General features: G+C 46.2%; 1 protein-coding gene across 1 annotated transcript; it reads left to right on the top strand.

Moving 5' to 3' along the window:
* Window positions 1-3,145: 3,145 nt before the first annotated feature.
* Window positions 3,146-14,259, top strand: LOC149853882 (omega-hydroxyceramide transacylase-like). Its single transcript, XM_090026002.1, has 7 exons — window positions 3,146-3,350; window positions 8,702-8,934; window positions 9,299-9,364; window positions 9,876-10,085; window positions 11,108-11,168; window positions 13,666-13,734; window positions 14,159-14,259. Exons 1-7 carry the CDS (start codon window positions 3,146-3,148, stop codon window positions 14,257-14,259), a joined length of 945 nt encoding a protein of 314 aa, XP_089882128.1.
* The last annotated feature ends 5,813 nt before the right edge of the window (window positions 14,260-20,072 follow it).

Below are 20,072 nucleotides of genomic sequence, written 5' to 3'. Positions count from 1 at the left end.
TATCATTTAAACCGGTTTATGTGTAACTTGTGTCCTTAGCCTAAACCTTTTTCACAATACTGCAGCCTACTTAGTCATTCCCCCATATGCATCTGTTCATGTAATTGTTCCCTCTTACGACAAATGCGAAGACTTGATCTTAATTAAATTTAATTTGATTAAATTTCAGGGCAGTTTATCAAGGTTATCCTTAATCCTCAGCACATCTGCAATTCCATGCAGTGAAGTGTCATCTGAAATTTAATAAAGAACTCCAGCTGATTTTTTTTGTAATACAATGTTGTGGGACCTGGTTTATGACTTCTAAATGGTTGTGGTTTACTATCTTGTAATTATATGGTGTTCAGAATGTTTTACTGTTTGAGATCAGACAAGCTGGTTTCAAAGGCCAAAAAGAAAATTGACATCTAGCCAAGGGACTGTCTTGACTAACAGCTGGAAGGTGCTTTGGAAGTAGCTGATGCAGCTGTGAAAGTTAAGAATTTGTGCAGGTTTAGCTATAGTCGAAGAGGGCTGATGGGCAGACTTTCAGTTTAACAACCAATATAAACAATACACTCACTGCAGGAGTTGCTTTGCCCCACAAGGCTGTTGAAGTGAGATTAGAAAGAGTGTTCCCTTGGAGTATTAGCCACAGGGCACTTGGCATGCCTCAGAAAAAGGGAGGGATGCGTCATCGGTAGGAAGGAAACAGCTACAATTCAGTGCCTGTAGGAGGATGTGTGGAAGGATTTATTATTAAAGGCAAATATCTTGAAGGTTAAGATCAGCCTGGCAATCCCAATTCTGTCCAGATACTTGTACCAAAGCATACAATGCGGTTCCTAACATTGTCTCACTAGAATGAGAATGGAAGAAAAACACCAGGAGTTCTTTATTGCACTGTGTTGCTGCTGTACTTTACTGGCAATGTGCAAACAGTCTTGTTTCCATTCGTAGCTGAGGCAATGTGACCTGCTAGACAGGGCACCAGCAGACAGATTCTGGTGTGAGCTACACCCCTGACGACCTAGGTCTCACAGCTAAAGTCACTGTTCCCCTCTGGGCTTCAGGTTTCTCACCTCTAAATTGGTTCCATAAAAGTTTTTCTTTATGGAACCAGTGTTAGCTCTAGCACTACTGCCAACTTAAGTAGAGCCTCACACCAGTACAGTCATTATGACTACGCCAATTAGGAAAAAGAGTGAATTCAAAGAGCCAGTTACAAGCTTGATTCCTGTTCTGCCATCTCAGTTTCTCTCCTACTGAGGAAGACGCTATCCAGACAGTTCTACAACCTGCCCGCAGGGACCAGGACTAACACTTCTTTCTATTCATGCTGTATCAGCCACTACGTTTAAAACCTAAAGTAGAAAGTTTAGCTTATCTGTGGCTCCTGCATTCATATGCCAAAATCCTATGGATAAAATCAGCCAATGAGAATATAAGTGTGTCAGGGCTGTTCCTTTACAGTTAGGACTAGGTTAGATAAGCACTTGCATGTGATGGTTTGGAGAAGGACACTCTTGCCTTGAGCAAGGGGTTGGACAAGGTGACCTCCTGAGGTCCCTTCCAGTCTCACTTTTCTAGGAGTCTATGATTCTGTGATGGACTAATAGGGCTGTGCGAGGCTTTGGACCATGCTTCGGATCCAGAGAAGCTTCAGAGTCTGAAGCTTATCACGTCCAGATCAAAAGTGCTGGCTTCGTTAGGCTTTCTGAAGCGGTTCAGAGTTTCTGAACTGCTTCAGAGCTGCTTTGGAGATCTGACCATAGGGTATAATGGGGAACCAATGAAATATCTATAACTTTGTTGTTTTTTGTCTGAATTGGATGAAACATGCAGGGGTGGTAGCTTTTAAATACACGTTTAAATAAATAATCACTACTAGCTGAACTGGTATATTTAATCATTTCCTGATTTAACCAGGATAACCTTCCAAGCTGGAGCAGATTTGATTCTTTATCTCTTGCCCCATGATAAACTGTCATGGTTTTGTTGGCTGAATTCATGCCACAAATGCTAGGTGACACATGCTGAATATACCTGACCGGTGTCCTGGGTAGTATATTGATAATGTATCATTCCAGCTGCTCATACAAACTCTTGAGTTTTAAATTAGCTATAGCCACTAAGAGAAAAGACAAGGACATTATTCTGTCCAGCTCAGTATAAACATCTAACTAGTAGTTAAACCAGGAAACAAAATATTATCCTATGGGAATAATGGAATGGGAAAGTGAGTACTAAGTATGTCATAAAACTGCATCTACACCTGGAATAATCTGTATTATATTCACCATCCCATTTCCAGGAAGATCAAGGGGAAATAGAAGTATGACAGAAATGAGCCAAGATTTGGAGGGGCTTCTCTATTAAGCCCAGTTGTAGAGATTAGAGTGGCTCGGGTTAGACAGGAGATGAGGACACGAGATCAAAATATACAGAAATCATGAATGAAGGTTGGTCACTATAAACATTTTCATACTATTGCTGGTGGTAAAAAGAATCTCTCCACTGAGTTCAGAAAGCTTTGGAGACTGCCCAAAGACTGTCCTAAGAACAAAGAGAAAAATCCCAGAGCTGACATCAAAAGAGAAAAAAGATGATGATGAGTGAATTATTTGGGTAATGCTCCAGACTCTCATTGGAAAGAGAGCTCACTGAGCTTAAGTCTTTCGTTAAGTTACCAAGCCTTTTTGCTTGAAGCAGACGTATATTTTTGCCAACTGAAAGATTGCCTGTTAAGATGCTGTCAGTACATAGATTATGCAATTCTTAACAAGAATAAGAAAGGTGTGTTGCCTGTAGTAATTACAGCTTAGGGTAAATTTTGAAATAAAGCACAGATGGCAGCATACTACTTGCCAAGTAGATGGGTATTACATGAGTGGGTTGTTTTAGCCCTGGTGTTTACTAACTTACTGGGTGTTTTTGGAACTACTGCATAGAGTAATTTAAATACGTAACATCATATAAAAGTACCAGCCTTGAACTCTGTCACAGCTCTGCTCACAACTATCATTCATTGTCTTAGAGATTTGGAGACAGTACAATTGCTTAGCAAACTCAAGCAGCTAGCAAGAAGTGTGCTGTGTAGCAGTGCGCAGAGCCTCCCAGCCTCTGCCATCAGCTCCATGCACTGGTTGAGCTCCTGTGTGTGGGAATGGATGAGGCAGATCAAGGCAGCGGTGGCTCCCCTGCACAGTCTGTTAGCTTTTGTGGCTGTGCATTTCTCCTCGGTTATGAGCTAGGAGTTATTCAGGCCCTGCAAGAATTAGCACCTGAGATACTGGGATCAGCAGCCAAATTCTTTGGAACATCAAGTGGAGCAATCGCAGCTGCAGTATTGGCCTGTGGTGGCAACCAAGGTAAGGTGGATGAATGGTTTAGTTTGTCTGGTGTATTGTCATATGTGACTTCCTCTAGCACTTCCAGTCAGTAGTCAGACCATTCTCAGTGATCAAAGGCATAGGACTGGAAGGACCAGTAGAGATTATCTAGTCCATTTTCCTGAACATGTTTTTAATCCAATAACCATAACTGCAGAGCGCACGTACTGCAGAATGCATGGTAACAAATGCTCCCATACATTTGAATCAAGTTTGAATTAATGGTGTGTGCGTGTGTGTGTGTGTGTAATGTATTAGCTACTCAGCAAATAGTTCTGAAGGTGACCTTGTGCTCTTTTTTTATCACAGTCGGTTTTCCTATGCTGCAATGCTTCTTTAGCTTCCCCTCCTTGTCAATTCAGACCACAGAGTTTTACAGGCAGAGACCCTCTCTGCCTGTATGTCTGAACAGCATCCAAAATAGCGGAGTCAGGATTTCAGCTGAGTCTTCAAGCCCTGATCTAAAAACTATCTGTCCGTTCCTCCCAACCCCATCTTATTTTCTTTCTTTTTGGAAAGCTTTGTTTTATATTCCCAAGTGGTACTGTGGGAACTAGTGGAACAGCCATATTTTGCTATCCAGGGTCTGGACCAGTTTCATCCCTGGTTGAACTCCATGTACATTGGTCAAGGTTAGCCCAATGTTAATCAGGCCCTTCATCTTGGAATTTCAGGCTGGATGTGGAAAGGTTATAAACTAGAGTTCAAGCAGCCCTCTGGTCATTTGGGGTGGGATGGCTGACCAATCAGGGCACAGCAATGTGACTCTAAAGCCACAGGTCTTTTTCAGGAGTCATGCCAAACTCTGCCCCCTTCTGAGCCCACTGTAAATGAGCTTCCACCCATTGGTGCAGACAGAAGTGCAGCTCCAAGCTGCAACTCGGAATGATTTTTGCAAAGTGTTCTAAGTTACAACAGTACCCTAGACCAAACAGAAGTTCACTGTTGGTTACAGGGGCAAGGGGGATCTAGCTGCTGGCTGGGAGCCTGCAGCCAGCTGCCCATAGCAACAGCTATTTCCCTCTGCCAGTGCTACTGTTTTCAGAATGGGAGGAAGGAAAGACAGTGGAGGGAGCTTTTCTTGGGACTCCCCAGCTGGTGCTGAAGGGTGGGTGAATTGGAGCCCACTCCCCACCCCCACTTTGGGAGGGCTCTAAAACACCTAAACCCCTCCCCCCCCAACTGAAATCAGTTTCATAGTTTCTAGGGTCAGAAGGGACCCGAACAAATCATCAAGTCTGACCCCCCTGCCCTGGGCACGAACAAGTGCTGGGATCATAATACCCCAGCCAGATAGCTATCCAACCACCTCTTAAAGACCCCCAAGACAGGGGAGAGCACCACTTGCCTTAGGATCCCATTGCAGAGCCTGGCAGCCCTAACCGTAAATTAATGCCTCCTGATATCAAGCCTGAACCTGCTCTCAATCAACTTGTGGCCATTATTCCTTGTTATCCCAGGTGGTGCTGGGGGAAACAGAGCCTCACCTGAGCTTTGCAGACAAGTTACAAAACATGCTACATTTGGAAATACCCTTATCTGATACCTCGTGCAAATGAGGGATCAGATTTTCACCCCATCAGCTATTTTTTAAACTGTCTCCATGCACTTGTGTTTAGTCACAGATATAAACTGCTTTCTGTGGCCCATTGGGTGCAAATTGTCACTTCTGTCTGCACCAGGGTTTAGGAGGCCAAGGCAGCTGGATTTGATACTAGCCAGACACCACTCCCTTCCATGCCCCTTCACAGAAACTGAGATTCCACTGGCCTTATGGCTACCTATGCTTGGGACAGACTGTTCACCTATTTCTGTTGAATAAACTGTCCAGCCTTGCTGTAAGAAAGCACTAAAAATTGTGGTATCCCCTGAGCATTTCAGGCCTATTGCGAGTAAAACCAGCCATGTCAGGGGCACGTAGTTACAGCACACAGCACCCAGACATGCTAAGAACAAAGGGCCTGACTCTGCTTGCACTTCTGGCTCCCATCAGTGGCTCCTGGGATTATGAAACGAGTCTCTTCTCTGCATAGTAGCCACACACCAGACAGCTTAGTTTTCAAGATCAAATGGGAGTAGCGATAGTCTGTCCAGCCTGAAGGCCTGTTTCTAAGTGTAGTTTCATAGTTTCATAGTTTCATAGTAGCTAGAGTCGGAAGGGACCTAGGTAGATCATCTAGTCCGACCCCCTGCCTTAGCAGGAAAGAGCACCGGGGTCAGATGACCCCGGCAAGGTGCTCATCTAACTTCCTTTTAAAAATCCCCAGGCTAGGAGCCTGCACCACTTCCCCTGGAAGCTGGTTCCAGGCCCTAGCCACCCTGACTGTGAAGTAGCGCCTCCTAATATCTAATCTAAACTTACCCTCCGCCAGTTTGTGACCGTTATTCCTGGTCACTCCTGGCAGCGCACGGGGGAACAGGGACTCCCCCAATACCTGCTGATCCCCCCTGACCAGTTTGTAGCAGGCCACAAGGTCCCCCCTTAGCCTTCTCTTGTGGAGGCTAAACAGGTTCAGGTCCCGTAGCCTCTCCTCATAAGGCCTGCCCTGCTGACCCCTGATCATACGAGTGGCCCTCCTCTGAACTCTTTCCATATTGTCCACGTCCCTCTTGAAGTGTGGCGCCCAGAACTGGACGCAGTACTCCAGCTGCGGCCTGACCAGTGCCGCATAGAGGGGGAGGATCACCTCCCTGGACCTGCTCGAGATGCATCTGTGGATGCATGACAGGGTACGATTGGCCTTCTTGACTGCCTCCCCACACTGTCGGCCCATGTTCATCGTGGAGTCAATGACGACTCCAAGATCCTTTTCCGTCTCCGTGCTGGCAAGAGGGGAGTTCCCCAACCTGTAAGTGTGGTGCCGGTTCTTCCTCCCCATGTGCAACACCTTGCACTTATCAGTGTTAAACCCCATCCTATTCTCATCCGCCCACCGTTGCAACCTGTCAAGGTCAGCTTGTAGCCTATTGCACCCTTCTAGTGCACCCACATCCCCCCACATCTTAGTGTCATCAGCAAACTTGAACAGGGTGCTTTCTACCCCCTCATCCAAGTCACTGATGAAGATGTTGAACAGTGCAGGCCCGAGGACCGAGCCCTGCGGAACCCCACTGCCCACATCCTTCCATGTCGAGAAGAACCCATCCACTACCACCCTCTGGGTGCGGCCCTCCAACCAGTTGGCGACCCATTTGATCGTGTGGGCATCGACACCACAGTCTCCCAGCTTTTTGATGAGGACAGGGTGAGAGACAGTGTCGAAAGCCTTCCGGAAGTCCAAAAAGACTACATCCACAGCAACCCCTGCGTCTAATGATTTGGTGACCTGATCGTAAAAGGCCACCAGGTTGGTCTGACAAGACCTGCCACTGATAAACCCATGTTGGTTGCCCCTGAGCATGCATTCCCCCGCAGGGCCCTCCTGGATGTGTGCCAGGATAATTTTTTCAAAGAGCTTACCCGGGATTGAGGTCAGACTAACTGGCCTGTAATTTCCCGGGTCCTCTTTTTTTCCCTTTTTGAAGATAGGGACCACATTGGCCCTCTTCCAGTCCTCCGGCACCTCGCCAGAGCACCACGAGTGCTCATAGAGCCGTGCCAGGGGTCCCGCAATGACCTCAGCCAGTTCCTGTAGAACCCTAGGGTGAAGATCGTCCGGACCAGCGGACTTGAACACGTCCAGCCTCTCCAGAAGTACCCTAACTAACTCCTCACTAACCCTTGGCCCAGGCGTGTCTCTCTCGGGGCCCGAGGGGGGCCCAGCAGGGAGGTGGCTGAACTGGTCCCTACTTAGGAAGACAGAGGCAAAGAAATCGTTAAATATGTTAGCTTTGTCATCTGGCGTGATGACTAAGTTGCCCATCGTGTCCTGCAGGGGCCCCACATTACCCGGGACCCTCTTTTTACCCCCTATGTATTTGAAGAAGGACTTCTTATTGTCCTTGATCCGGGAAGCTAGTCCTATCTCCAACTCTGCCTTGGCCCTCCTGACTGCCCCCCTACATCCTCGGGCGACTATAACATAGTCCTTCTTGGCGATGACCCCATCTCTCCATTGGGTATATGCCTCCCTTTTAGCAAGGAGACATTCCCGGATGCTCTTAGTGAGCCATGGGGGTTTATGTGCCCTCCTGCTCCCTTTGACCCTTGTTGGGATTACCTCCCTTTGGGCATGGAGGATCGTCTCCTTAAGGAGCAACCACTCACCTTCGACATCTGATTCCCTTCCCCTCTGGGTCCTCAGCGCTTCCCCAACTATCCTCCTTAGCTTGTTGAAGTCAGCCCTCCTAAAGTCTAGGGCTGTTGCCTTGCTGCAGCCCTTTGCCACCTTACGCTGGATGGTGAATTCCAGCAAGCGATGATCACTGTCTCCCAGGTGGCCCATCACCCGCAGCCCCCTCACCAGGTCATCACCCGTGGCCAGCACTAGGTCCAACAAGGCGTCTCCCCTGGTGGGACTGTGCACCTCCTGGGTTAGATGGAGGTCCTGCAGTCTGGCTAAGAACCGACGTGAGCGATCAGACTTGGCTGACTGCTCCTCCCAGCAGATGTCTGGGAAGTGTCATGGCTTTTATCTGTTTCACACATTTTCTCTCCAATTCCATCTCACCACAGTGACTTTACCTAAGCCAAAATGATTCCCGGCCACAAGCCCCAGTATACCCCACACTCTCTTCCGCCAGCCTACCAAGCCTGCTAAGGGAACAGGGCCTCCAAGCCTGCCACTGGCTGAGTCAGCACTGAGTTTGGTACTGGGAGCTGCTTCCAATAGCAATCCTCATGGCTTTTCTAGGCTTGAGATGCTCCATCCTGCAAGGACTGACAGAGAAAGGAGAGCTGCTGAGACTGGTTCAATCCACTTACTGTAGCTAAGGGAAGAGAGGCAGAAGGCCCAGAGTGTGAAAGTAGATGGCCAAGCATCTTTAAAAACAAACAGCATGTTTCTATTTCAAATGACATTTTCCTCTCTCCCCTGCCCCGTGATTAAGCTGCCCTCAGGCTACCTGGCCAGGACCCACAGCCCCTCCATGCCCTATTTAGTCTCCTCTCAAGGTTCCCCTTATTCCCGGCCAACTTGGACCCTCAAAGAAGCATCTGAAAGACAATAGAGACCAAGCACCTGGTCTCAGCTTTCCCTCTCATCCCTTTCCTGGGGTTTGTTTGCACTGGTAATAACAAGCTGAATTGGATTAAGTAGAAATCCCTGAGAGAACAACCAACCTGTGAGATACAGGCATCCAACTCCCTTTGATTTGACAGGGCCCCATTAGCAGTGGTCAAGACTTGAAGACTTGTTTGTAATGATTACGTCTTTTTTTTTTTACCCTAGAAACTGTGGATGAAGTTTACTATGGAGTACTGGAGAAAAGTAAAAAATCACTCCTCGGCTCCTTCTCTTCAGGTTCCAATTTCCTTAAGCTCTTGGAAAAGGGGTTGTACAAAAGCTTAAAAGAAAACTGTCACCAGCTGGCCTCAGGGAGGCTTAATATTGGTCTCACACGTCTACCAGATGGCCAGAAAGTTGTAATTTCAGACTTCTACTCAAAGGAGGAGGTCATTCAGGTAAAACAGACTTTGTTTTCCTTGCAGTTTGGAATAAAGGTGATAAAAATCCCAGAGTTAGAACAGTAAGTGTGCTTATCAGGAGGGCTGAATTTTTCCATGTTTAGTTGATCTTAGAATGGGCCAAGTGCAAAACCACGAACCCAGCATTGGTTTCATGGAAAAGCACAGATGCGGCCAAAAGAATCATAGTTTCTCTTCTAAGTTTGGTCATTGATCTGCTGAGTGATGTTGTCCAAGGTACCACCACTGTGCCTCAGTTTCCTAGTCTGTAAAACTGAGGAATGCAACGCACTAAATAGGACCAGTCCCATCTTTTTCACTACAAATGTGTTTACTCTTTTATTCTCTCCTTTGGCTGTAGGCAGTGCTCTGCAGCTGCTTTATTCCTTGCGTATGTGGATGGATCCCCCCTTCCTTCCGAGGCATGGTACGCTCTTTGCAAGCTATTATATGGGTAGGGGTGGCAATAAGAGTGTTTGCACCAACCTGGGCCATGTTGTGGACTCCCAGACATGATGGCGATGATGTGTACTTCCTGGCCTCTTGCTGCTTAGACCCTTGCTACCCAAAACATTGTGGTCCATATCTCCACCCTAAACCCCCTCAATGTATTGTTGCCTTGCAATACATTCCTGATGATATTTCTGAGTCAGTGGCTGTAATTTGGGAAATCCCTAAGGTGCTGTTCATTGCTACCAGTTTTCTATAACAGGACGTACAGGCAGAGGCTCACTGATTTACCATTAAGATGCTGTGTTGCCCTGGGTAAGTGACTCCCACTCTTTTCCCCTATTGCTTTTCTCCATTGTATCTATTTAAACTCTTGGGCTCATCCAGGCACTCACTTTTTTCAGTAGCACAATGGGACTTTGGTTTCAACTGGGGCCTCTATGGATTGGTCCTCCTAAAACATATATATTGTGCTTTGTTTTCCTCAGAGATATATTGATGGAGGATTCACAAGCCTGCAACTTTTCTCTGACCCAGAAACTACAATCTACGTATCGCCATTTGCAGGGGAGAATGACATATGTCCAAGAGATTGTCCAGCTGCTTTCTACTCTATCAAGGTCCTTGACTGCAGTTTTCAGATCTCAGCTGAGAACCTGTGCAGGATCTCCTACGGCATATTTCCTCATTTATGCCTGGTAAGTAGTCTTAGGGATAGAGCTGTGTCTGGTGCGACTAGTCACAGCTCCTGGAGCTCTGCCCAATTTACTCCAGCTCAAGAGCTGCCTCAAAAGAATGTCCCATGCTTCTATCAGACCCTTTGCAGATTATCTGAGGGCTCCAATTAGCTCAAGGTAACAATGATATGTAAAAAAAGAAACACAGAAAAGAAGGCCCCAAAAAGGCAATATCGGCTACAAAGGAATGGCTATTTAAAACAGCAAGTTCTTTGTCATGCCAGGACAGATGTGGCTAGGTAGGGGATCTTAGAAGTACCCCCATGCCCTGATCCCATGGTGCTCTACTTTTCCTCCCTTTCCAAGGGACAGCCTGCACAGGGGCGAGCTCCCAGGATTTCCAGACTGGCAAACCAGCACCCAGGTTGCATCACTAATAAAGATCCCACCATGGAGCTCAGGAGTCAGATCAGAAGTCAACTGCGATCTGGCTCCCAAGCCAGGTTATGATCCTGGTGTGCCTGCATCCCAGGAGCCAACAGTGGTCTGGGCTCCTGGACTGCAGGCATACTGGGACCTTGAAAAGGTGAGTGGTTTCTTGGCAGTGGCAGCAGAGGCCCCATCATCTTCGCCATCTATGGCTGCCCTGCAGATGGGGAACTGTACACGTTGCTGGGGTGCCTGACACTAGCTGGGTGTTCAGGCTGCTTGCGAGCCCATCTGGGCTGACTCAGGGTGGGGAGAGCTATGAAGCAGCCCCCTAATGCCCCACTGCTGCAAAGCATGCCCTTGTGACCGAGGGGTCCCTCTGAACCTGTGGCTGAGCGCCCACAGCGCTTATTACTTTTGTACCGCTAGAAATCTTGTACTACCAAAACAATGTGTCCAGAGGCAGCTTTGAGAAAGTCTAGCCCTCATTTTAGGCCCTTGAAAATGTGTCTCTTCAGATGCAGTCACCTATCACAGTCATTCTAGTTATTAAAGCTCTGTACATTGCAAAAAAAATCCCTATTTTATGACCTTGGAATGGTTTTCCTCTCCAGAACACACGTAAAATATATGAACAAGGATATCGTGATACCGTTTTCTACTTGCAAATGAACAGTAAGTGCTGCACAGCAAATGAATTATGTTCTTTCCCTCTGGCACTGACACTTAGGAGACAAGCTGAATAAAATGCTGCTTGGAATCCTTAAGGTTGGTATTTAGGAACTTTCATAGCTGAAAGCAGGAGATGCAAGAGCTTTAGCAGAAAACCCTGTAACTGGAGCTGTGGTGATCCTCTGAGGCCTTGTGCAGAGGTGACATACAGTGCACATGGCAGGGCTGCAGCATTGGCCAGGAAAGATATGAGGCAAGCTTTTTGACTTGAGGAAAGGTATTTTGTGCCTGAAACCGAAATATCGAGTCATTCCAATAAAAGAGACCACCAGAAAAATCCTTGCCTCTATAATGCACACTCACCAGTGTCTTAGGTTTCCATATCCTAGGATTCATTTCTAAAGAGGAAATCCCTCTCAGGGTTTTCTGAGCCTTGCCCTTTCCTTGGACTCTATCACTTGTGGGAGTGGGGCCAGTGTGAGCTTTATTGTAGCTATGGGCGACCTTACTCTGTCACATGTGATTAGGCCCCAGACTCTTGCACGGGCAGGAACAAGACTGTTCTTTACTGGAAGTAGTTTCTGTAGATGAAGTGTTGCTTCTATATCCCAGGCTTCACCGAGATACCCCACCAGCAGCTCACTCACTGCTCCAGGCACAAGCTACAGAGCTCAGCCAATAGCTACAGCTGTGAGAGTGTCAATACAGGGCTCTCCCCCCTCAACTTTCTGGGGAGAAAAGCAGCAGCTGTCTTGGGAGTTGTATGGCACATGACCTGCGTCTCCAGGCGTGCTTCTTTTCCAGTGAAGAAAATAGCTTCCCACTTAAGACACTGGGTGGGGATTTGGGGGGCATAGGTGTGTGTTGTTTGCAAGAAAGTTTGGTATATGCACTTGTTTCCTTGAGTGGGGTCTATAAAGTCAAGAAAAAAGAGCGTTATTAACCCCATTTAAAGCTGGATAACAGGCCCAAAGAGACTGAGGGCAGAATTCAAGTCCTTTTTTTTTTTTTGCACAATTTATTATTCTATTATTATTCTATTTGTAAGACCCAGCTAAACAAGACATTGGCAGGGATTATATAAAAGGGGGTGGTCCTCCTTTGAGCAGGGGTTGGATTAGATGACCTCCTGAAGTCCCTTCCAAGCGTAATTATTTATGATTCTATAATACCCATCCAGTGTGACTATAAATACATAAACGATGTCCGCTCAGTAGCCTACATGCCGCACTGGCTGGGCAGCTACATGTATATGTATATCAGCATGAGTCCGGGAAGAATGAGGAGGGTTCTCCCAGGTCTTAGCAGCTGACAGATGAGGTATTTTCCTATTGCCTCTTCAGTCTTTTGTTTGGCCATGAGCAGTACATCTTGCAGTGAGGCAGTATAACCACAAAGCAGCAAAGAAGCTTCTGCCCCACTAGGTGTGGGGGTCCAGACTAGCACACAGGCCCTTTGCCTCCTAGTGCTAGTTATAACCATGCGTGGGCAAGCAGGGCATTGCCTAAAGGGTTTAGGGGTGCAGGAGCAATGGCTGAAGGGTCACTCTTGCAGAGGAAGAAGTCAGCTCCCTTTTTGCCACCAGAAAAGGTGGCTTTTGGGCTCCTGCACTTACATGTCACCCCCACCACCACCAGCAGCAGCAAACCTCTGCCCTGCCCTGCCCCATCTGCAGCAGAAAGCAGGAACATGCGGGGAATGCATTGCTGCCCAGGACACAGTGTTGCCCTGTTGTACCTTTGCTTTTTAGAGCAGCAACTCTTTTATTGAGCCACACATGCTCTGACTTGTTCGCTGCCTCTGGGCCCCACATATTCCCACTCTTGCCTGGCTTCAAGGTGGCTTCAAGGTGAGCACTGGAAGGTGTCTAACCTGGGGGAGGGGAGGGATCCTACCCCCCAGATCTTCTGCTTCTTGGACAAGTGCCCCTAACCACTTATCCACTGGGGTTAAAACATGCAAGGACACTCCTCCTCTGGACACTAACACTCATTGGTCATGGGATTTTGTCGCCTAAAATTTCATGACTTGCGCACAGCTGTGTACTGGCCCAGCTGTTGCATACCCTCCCAAGCATGTACAATATACAAGCACACACCCCCGCCCCCTTATATAATAATACATATGCACACGTGTTTGCTTGTGCACAGCAGAGTAATGGAATCAAAAAACTGCCTTATGTGGCAGGAAAACTTCCATTTAGGCACCCGAAGGGGAATAGATTTCCACCCTAAGTGACCTAACGTGAACTCTAGGGTGGGGCTGGGACTAGATCCCAGGTAACCCCAGGTTCAGTTCTGTGCCTGTGCATTTATCTCTGATTCATACCTGATTTCATCCTGTGCACCAGTATGCAACTGGGGTTAACAGTGGATTGAAGAAGCAGAAGACATTACATTGCCACTGTAGACAAGACTCTCTTGCGCATCATCCATGTCACTGCCTAGTTCTGTGCAAGTATTTGTGAAACCTCAGGTGTTTTATTTGTTACTTTTGACAGAGGAACATGGAACGGTAACAAGAACATCGAAGAAGACTTCCCATAAGCAGCTGCAGCACAGGCTTCCAGGTCAGGGATCCTCTTTTCTTTCTGTGGTTTTCATTAGTTGAACTACACTTATCTTGGGAACTGCAGGAAGTTATGTACCAAGGACAGGATGAAGCCTAGACATTGCGTTCCTCTAGTACTGGGCTTCTTGCTCCCAAAGGAGATTATATTTGATTAGCGTAGGTGTCCCAGAGCCCTACACAGTTAATGGGGAGACACTGGAGGTGTCTAGGAGTGATTCATATTTAGATACCCAGATGGCCTATGACTTAAGAGCAACAGGCATCACCAAAGCCCAGTTCAGAAAGCCGGAAGTGAAATGGACCATAGCCCTATTTCTGATATCTTCTTTTGACAGATCTTTTAGCAACCAGGAATCTTTTTTTAATATTTGCATTGTTGGTTTCTTTTTCTCTTTCCTTTCTGGTTTCTGTTGCTGAGTCAGATGCCCAAGAGAACAGGAATATATCTGGATTGCTGCATGCCTTGGCTGAGATCTTCTTGCAGAGTTTCTGGAATTACATCAAATATCTGCAAAAAAGATAATTTTGTCTGCAAAAACCTAAAAAAGACTGAAAGGGAAGTTTCAGGAGGAGGAGAGTTCTTATATGGGTGGGTATGGAAAAGGAAACATTTAGGGCTGTGCATCTGGGTCCTCTAAAACCTTGCTAGAATAAGTTTTCAGGGAGCTGCAATGTATACACAATAGCTGATTACATGATATAACAAACATTTTATTGATGTTCATTTGATGGGAAGAATTCACTTGTGGTTTTTGCCACACAGAAGTCATGTATATAACCACTAATCATGATACTGAAAATTTACAGCACCATACAAAGTATTAATTTGTACTGCTGTTTTTCATTGAAACATTTAAAAATGTGTCAAAGGCTAAAATGTAGTTTCAGCTGAAATGTTTGTGTTGTCAAGCATACAATTTTTAATTAAATAATTTTCTATGGAAATCAAATGCATTTCAAAAAACTGTTAGCTGAAACCCCATCTTTCCTGTAGCCCACCACCACCACCACCACCAAGTTTGTTGTTCTGTTCCAGACTTCCATGAATTTGTCTGTATCTTTATTGAATTGCAGTGGACACAGTACTCCTGGTGAGGCTTTACCAGTGCCACATAAAGCAAAAGAATTGCTTTCATTGATTTCCAAGCAACACTTCTGTGTTATTCCTATCCAATATGCCTTTGGCTTGTCTCACAATAAAAGCACATGGTTGGCTCATTATCAATGTATGCTCTACTCTAAGCCTTAGATCTTTTTTTGCAATACTGAAGCCTGCTTAGTCATTCCCCTATATGTATCTGTTCATGCAAGTGTTCTCTCTTAAGAGCAAAGTTTTGCACTTGTCCTAATTGAATTTCATTTGATTAATTTCAGACCAGTTTGTCAAGAACACCCTGAATCCTCAGCCTATACCCCAGGGCATCTGCAACCCCATGCAGCTCAATGTCATCTGAAATATTAAGGGGGGGTTTTTTTCATAATGTAATCTTGCAGATCTGGTTTATGATCTCTAAGTAGTTGTGGCTGACTATACTGTAATTGTATGCTGTTTGTAATGAGCTACTCATTGTTTGAGTCCAGACAAGTTAGTTTCAAAGGCCAGCCACGCTGTTCATAGATAAAGTCCAAAAAAAAGAGGCATCAACGGAAATATTAGTTTGTCTGTGGCTCCTGCATTTGTACATCAAAATCCTATGGCTAAATCAACTAATGAGAGTACAGGTATGTCAGGGCTGTTCCTGTACATTTAGGACTAAGTTAGATGAGCACTTGTATGTGATGGTTTGGAAAAGGATGATCTTGCCTTGAGCAGGGGATTGGACAAGGCAAATCTCCTGAGGTCCCTTCCAGCTCCACATTTCTAAGGTACGATGATGCAGTGATGGATTTAATATTTTGCTCATGTACCAGAAGCCCAAGACAGCGCTGGGGATGGAGCCTCTGGAATCAGACAGAGCTGGAGTCCTTTCTACCCAGACTGCTCACATGCTTTGAGCTAAGGTCAGTATGTTCCCTCCTTTACTTTAAAACATTTGAGTGTGTGTGGTCATTTGTTTGTTTTTTCCCCTTGTTTTCCCCTAGCTCCTCTCCAGTTTGCTAATGACATTTCCCCAAAATATGTAAGACAGTCACTATGACCTGAATGAGCTTTGTTCAAACTACTCGGGCACAATGATGTTCTGCCTGGCTGACACACCTGTGGAGGAAAGGCACAGCCTCCCCAACACAAGCTGGTGTGAGTTTTTCATCATGATTTTGTGCAATTACTTATGATCCAAAGCATAAGGTAACTTGGATGAAGGTGAGATTTATTTTCCATAGATCCATGGAAACACTGTTTCGTCATATCTGTGAGACATTAATCAGTCATTACTGCCAGGTGTGCTCTCAAAGTGTGCTGTCAGGTCCCAGTGTTAGATACTGCCATGGCAAGTATCTGAGAATCTAAGCAGAACGGTAGTACTTTGACTGTGGGGACATGCTGGAGGTCCTTGAACATGCTATAATGAGATAGTCCCTACACCAACATAGTTATAACTTAAATGAATAAAAGTAAACGCGAGTCACACTATGTATGTATCCAAGTACAGACTCCATCTTTCAATTAGTTAGTGATATCATTCCTTATCTCCCATTTAATTTCAGAACCCAAGGAGGCCAGGGGTTTGCACTGAGAATACAGTACAGCATGAGCCAGTGAATCAGTGCCCCAAATGCATAATGAACAGTCTGATGAATAGATATGACCTTTTTCATAATTGATTCTTAATTGGCTCCAGCCTAAGGATCCAAGGCATATACAGGTCAAAATACAAGGTTCTCTGACATAACCCTCTTATTAAGGATACAGTCGTGGGAGGAGATTTGTAGTCTGTGACCCTGAAAAAGTAACAGGGAATAATTCATAGCAGATCTTCCCTCATTAGTAAGACCCTTTGAGCAGGAGCTCTCTCAAGGTACACCCTGATTCACCGTATCCTATGGCATGACTAAATATCTAGCAACAGGAACAAGTCTGAGCTGTATGCTGTACCTCTTTTCAGGAATCTGAGAGCAACCTCTCCTGGTTTGCCAAAGCAAGCTGCGCATTTGTCATTGGTAATCCCAAGATGACTGCTTGGGGTTCCCCCTCCCCTATCCCTGCTTATTATCTCATACCAATCTGGCTTTTTGCCTGTTTGCTCTACTTGCTATTCATCTGACAGCTGCTTTTTTTCAAAGAGTGGTATAATAATCATGTTAGGCCTAATCTGAAGGCCGGACACCCTTAGACTTCACAGGGTTCTGGATCAAACCCCACATTGACGGTACTCTCAATTCTGTAGGTTGGCCTTCCAGAGGAGGATACACATTTCACTATGAGGTGCAACTTCTTTATGAGTCACCTGTCTTCACCAGGCCTGGCCTCCTCTGGCCAGATGCCAGATGCCATTCAAATGGCAATTCCCACATGCTTCTAAAACCTTTGAGGCCTGGCCGATCACTGTCCCTACCACTGGATCTCTCTGATGCAGGCCATGTATCAGAAATGCATCTCAGGCAGTTGACCCCTGCGTTTCAGCCAGCTTGGAACAATTCCCTCAGCAATTCCAAGGCCCTGGTTCCTTCAACACTCCCCCTAAAGCACTCTCCAGACCCCTCAGGAACCTGGAAGGACAGCAAGGACTGGGGGGTTAACAAAGGAATTTCTTAACCACAGACAGGAACACTCACTGCTGGTGCAGTTCCATGTCTTTGCAATACGTGGGGATCTGGCACAGAAGTTCAATAGACTGATTTAACCTAAATCACCTAAGTCTGTTGCTACTTTCATCCAGGTTTATCTGAAACCAGTTCTGGCCATTTTGAAAGCAGTTCACATGCACTTAACTCCTATTGTGTTACAGGTTTGAACTGGTTTCCGGGCACTCATACCGGTTTACGTGGAATTTCTGTTCCTAGCCTGAATGGTCCTAAACACCATCTCCCAGGTCTGATCTCATCTCTGCTGTGCCAGCCTGGGACTCTCTGTTCCTTTGGGCCAATTAGCAGGCACCTGCAGGCAGCCCAGGAAGTCTGCTGACCCAAAGGGTGCAGGGCCCTGGGAGGAGATAAGCCTGACATTTGGGCTAGTCTCTCCCTGGCAGCTACAGGATGAAGAGCTCCTGGCATCAGGGCCTTTGAAGAGACTATGGTGCTGCATATGGATTCCTGGTGAGGCTAGAGGAGCTTACTAGGACAGCAGTTCCCAAACTGTAGGTTACAACCTCAAATGGGGTGGCAACATCAGTGGATAAAGTCACAGGGATGGGCAGATGTGAGTTGGGAGGGAGGGGCCACAGTGAGGAAAAGTTTGGGAAGCACTACACTAGGATATAGCCCAGGGCTGGGAGGCTATCCTAGGTGAGAGGTAAGGGAAAGTTCTTCCTCTTAACCAGGCAGAGGGTGGCTTCCCTTTTATGTTTATATTATAGCCCAGGGGTTTATTGTTTATGCTGAAGTTAGACCAGCGGTTTGGGTTGGGACTGTAAGGGCAGTATACAGAGGTCCCATTCATGCCAGAGGGGTATTCAGAGCAGACAGAGTGAAGCCACAGAGCCAGGCAGGCTAGGGGCACAACCAAACAGAGGCCAGAGGCCTGGTGCCTTGAAGCCAGAGCTGATACAGTTGGCCCAGACCAAAAGGCCTAAGAGTAAAGGGGTGGCAGCTAATGAGGCCAAAGCCCAACAGGCAATCAACATTACAATAACACCAATGAGGCTTGGGGCATGGTATAGGGAAGGACTGGAGCTATGCAAATAACCCTTAAGCCTGTAGGTGCCCCAATTTGGGCATGGTTGACTAGAGAGGCCATCAAGGGGCCTGGGAGGAGTAGAGACCAGTAGAGTGCTGACAAACCCCAGTGGGGGTCCAGTTGGACTGGAGCCACGCAAAGGCCCATAGGCAGCCTTCCTATTACTATTCCATCAAGGTGTGGTGGGTGAGAAGGGAAGGCACCCAAGGTGAGAAGGGAAGGCAGAGTGGGGGGGCATGGTTGCAGAGCTGCCAGGGGACATTCACAGCCACCCCCAGGAGCCCAACATGCTACAGTTTGTCGTTGTCCTGAGGCCAGGCAGCCTATTCTGGATTCTTCACCTAGTCATCTTTCTGTGGGGATGTTGGTGATGCAGCCATTTGCTCAGAGACATGGCCTTTAAAAATATTCTCTGTCCATCTCTGTTATGTTCCTGAGCAGAAGATATTCCCAGGGTGAATACTCACTTGTCATAACCTTCTCTCAAGGGGGTTGTTTCTGTAGGATCATAGGAAAATAGGGCTATAAGGGTCATCACGAGCTGGAGGTAGAATTATCCCTGATCAGACCATCCCAGCCAAATGTCTATCAACCAGCTCTTCAAATTTTCCAAGGACAGGCATGCCACAATTCCCAAGGATGGAGATTCCACAATGTCTCTAGGTAGCCCAGTGGAGGACTTAGATCACCTAATGAGGCTCTATGAGGCACACAGCTAAGCTCTTTCCATGTGGCCCCCACTCCAAAACATTGGTAACCCCTGCGGTAGGGGCTAAGAGAGAAGGATTGGTCTCCTTTATTTGGACTTGCAAGCAACCTTTGAGAAGTGTTCCTCAAAAGGTGGTGTTATATAAGCTAAAGTTGTGGAAAGGATTAATTTATACCAGTACTAAAACTTAATTAGTTAGTACAATTATATTAATAACAAATCATTCCAACTGCTCATACATACTGTTGGGTTTTAAATTAACTGTAACCACCAAGAAAAAAGACAAGGACATTATTCTGTCCAGCTGAGTAAAAGCATCTCCTAAGTGGTAGTCAAACCAGGAAACAAAATATTCTTCTATTGGAAAATGAATGAAGGTTGGTCACTACAAGCATTTTCATACGTTTGCTGATAGTGAAAAGAATCTCTCCACTGAGTTCAGAAAGCTCTGGAGACTGCCCAAAGACTGTCCTAAGAGTAAAGAGAGAAATCCCAGAGCCGACATCAAAAGAGAAAGACGGTGACAGGTGAGTTGTTCAGGTCAGGCTCCAGACTCTTCTTGTAAGGAGAGCTCACTGAAATGCGAAATTTGAGTGTTTCTTTGAGTTACCAAACATATTGCTTGAGACAGCTGTATGTTTTTGCCAAATGAAAGACTGCCTGGTAAGGTGCTGGCAGTACTTAGATACTGTGATACCGAATGGATCAGAATAAGAAAGGTGTGTTGCCTGTAGTAATTATAGCTTAGGGTAAATTTTGAAATAAAGCACAGATGGCAGCATACTCCTTGCCAAGTAGATGGGTATTACAGAATACCTTACAGGACTGACTGATACATTTCATGAGTGGGTTG

Source organism: Crocodylus siamensis, chromosome 13 (genome assembly GCF_052110815.1).
Source record: "Crocodylus siamensis isolate JL-2025a chromosome 13, ASM5211081v1, whole genome shotgun sequence".
Lineage (NCBI taxonomy): Eukaryota > Metazoa > Chordata > Crocodylia > Crocodylidae > Crocodylus > Crocodylus siamensis.
This window is presented reverse-complemented; position numbering and strand designations above follow the sequence as displayed.

What these genes read in the sequence shown, in the direction of transcription:
- LOC149853882 (XM_090026002.1), top strand. Translation starts at nt 3,146, where the DNA reads ATGGATGAGGCAGATCAAGGCAGCGGTGGCTCCCCTGCACAGTCTGTT. An exon ending in CAAAGGAGGAGGTCATTCAG is followed by an intron (nt 8,935 to 9,298) that starts GTAAAACAGACT and finishes CTTTGGCTGTAG; the next exon opens with GCAGTGCTCTGCAGCTGCTT. An exon ending in CCCCTTCCTTCCGAGGCATG is followed by an intron (nt 9,365 to 9,875) that starts GTACGCTCTTTG and finishes TGTTTTCCTCAG; the next exon opens with AGATATATTGATGGAGGATT.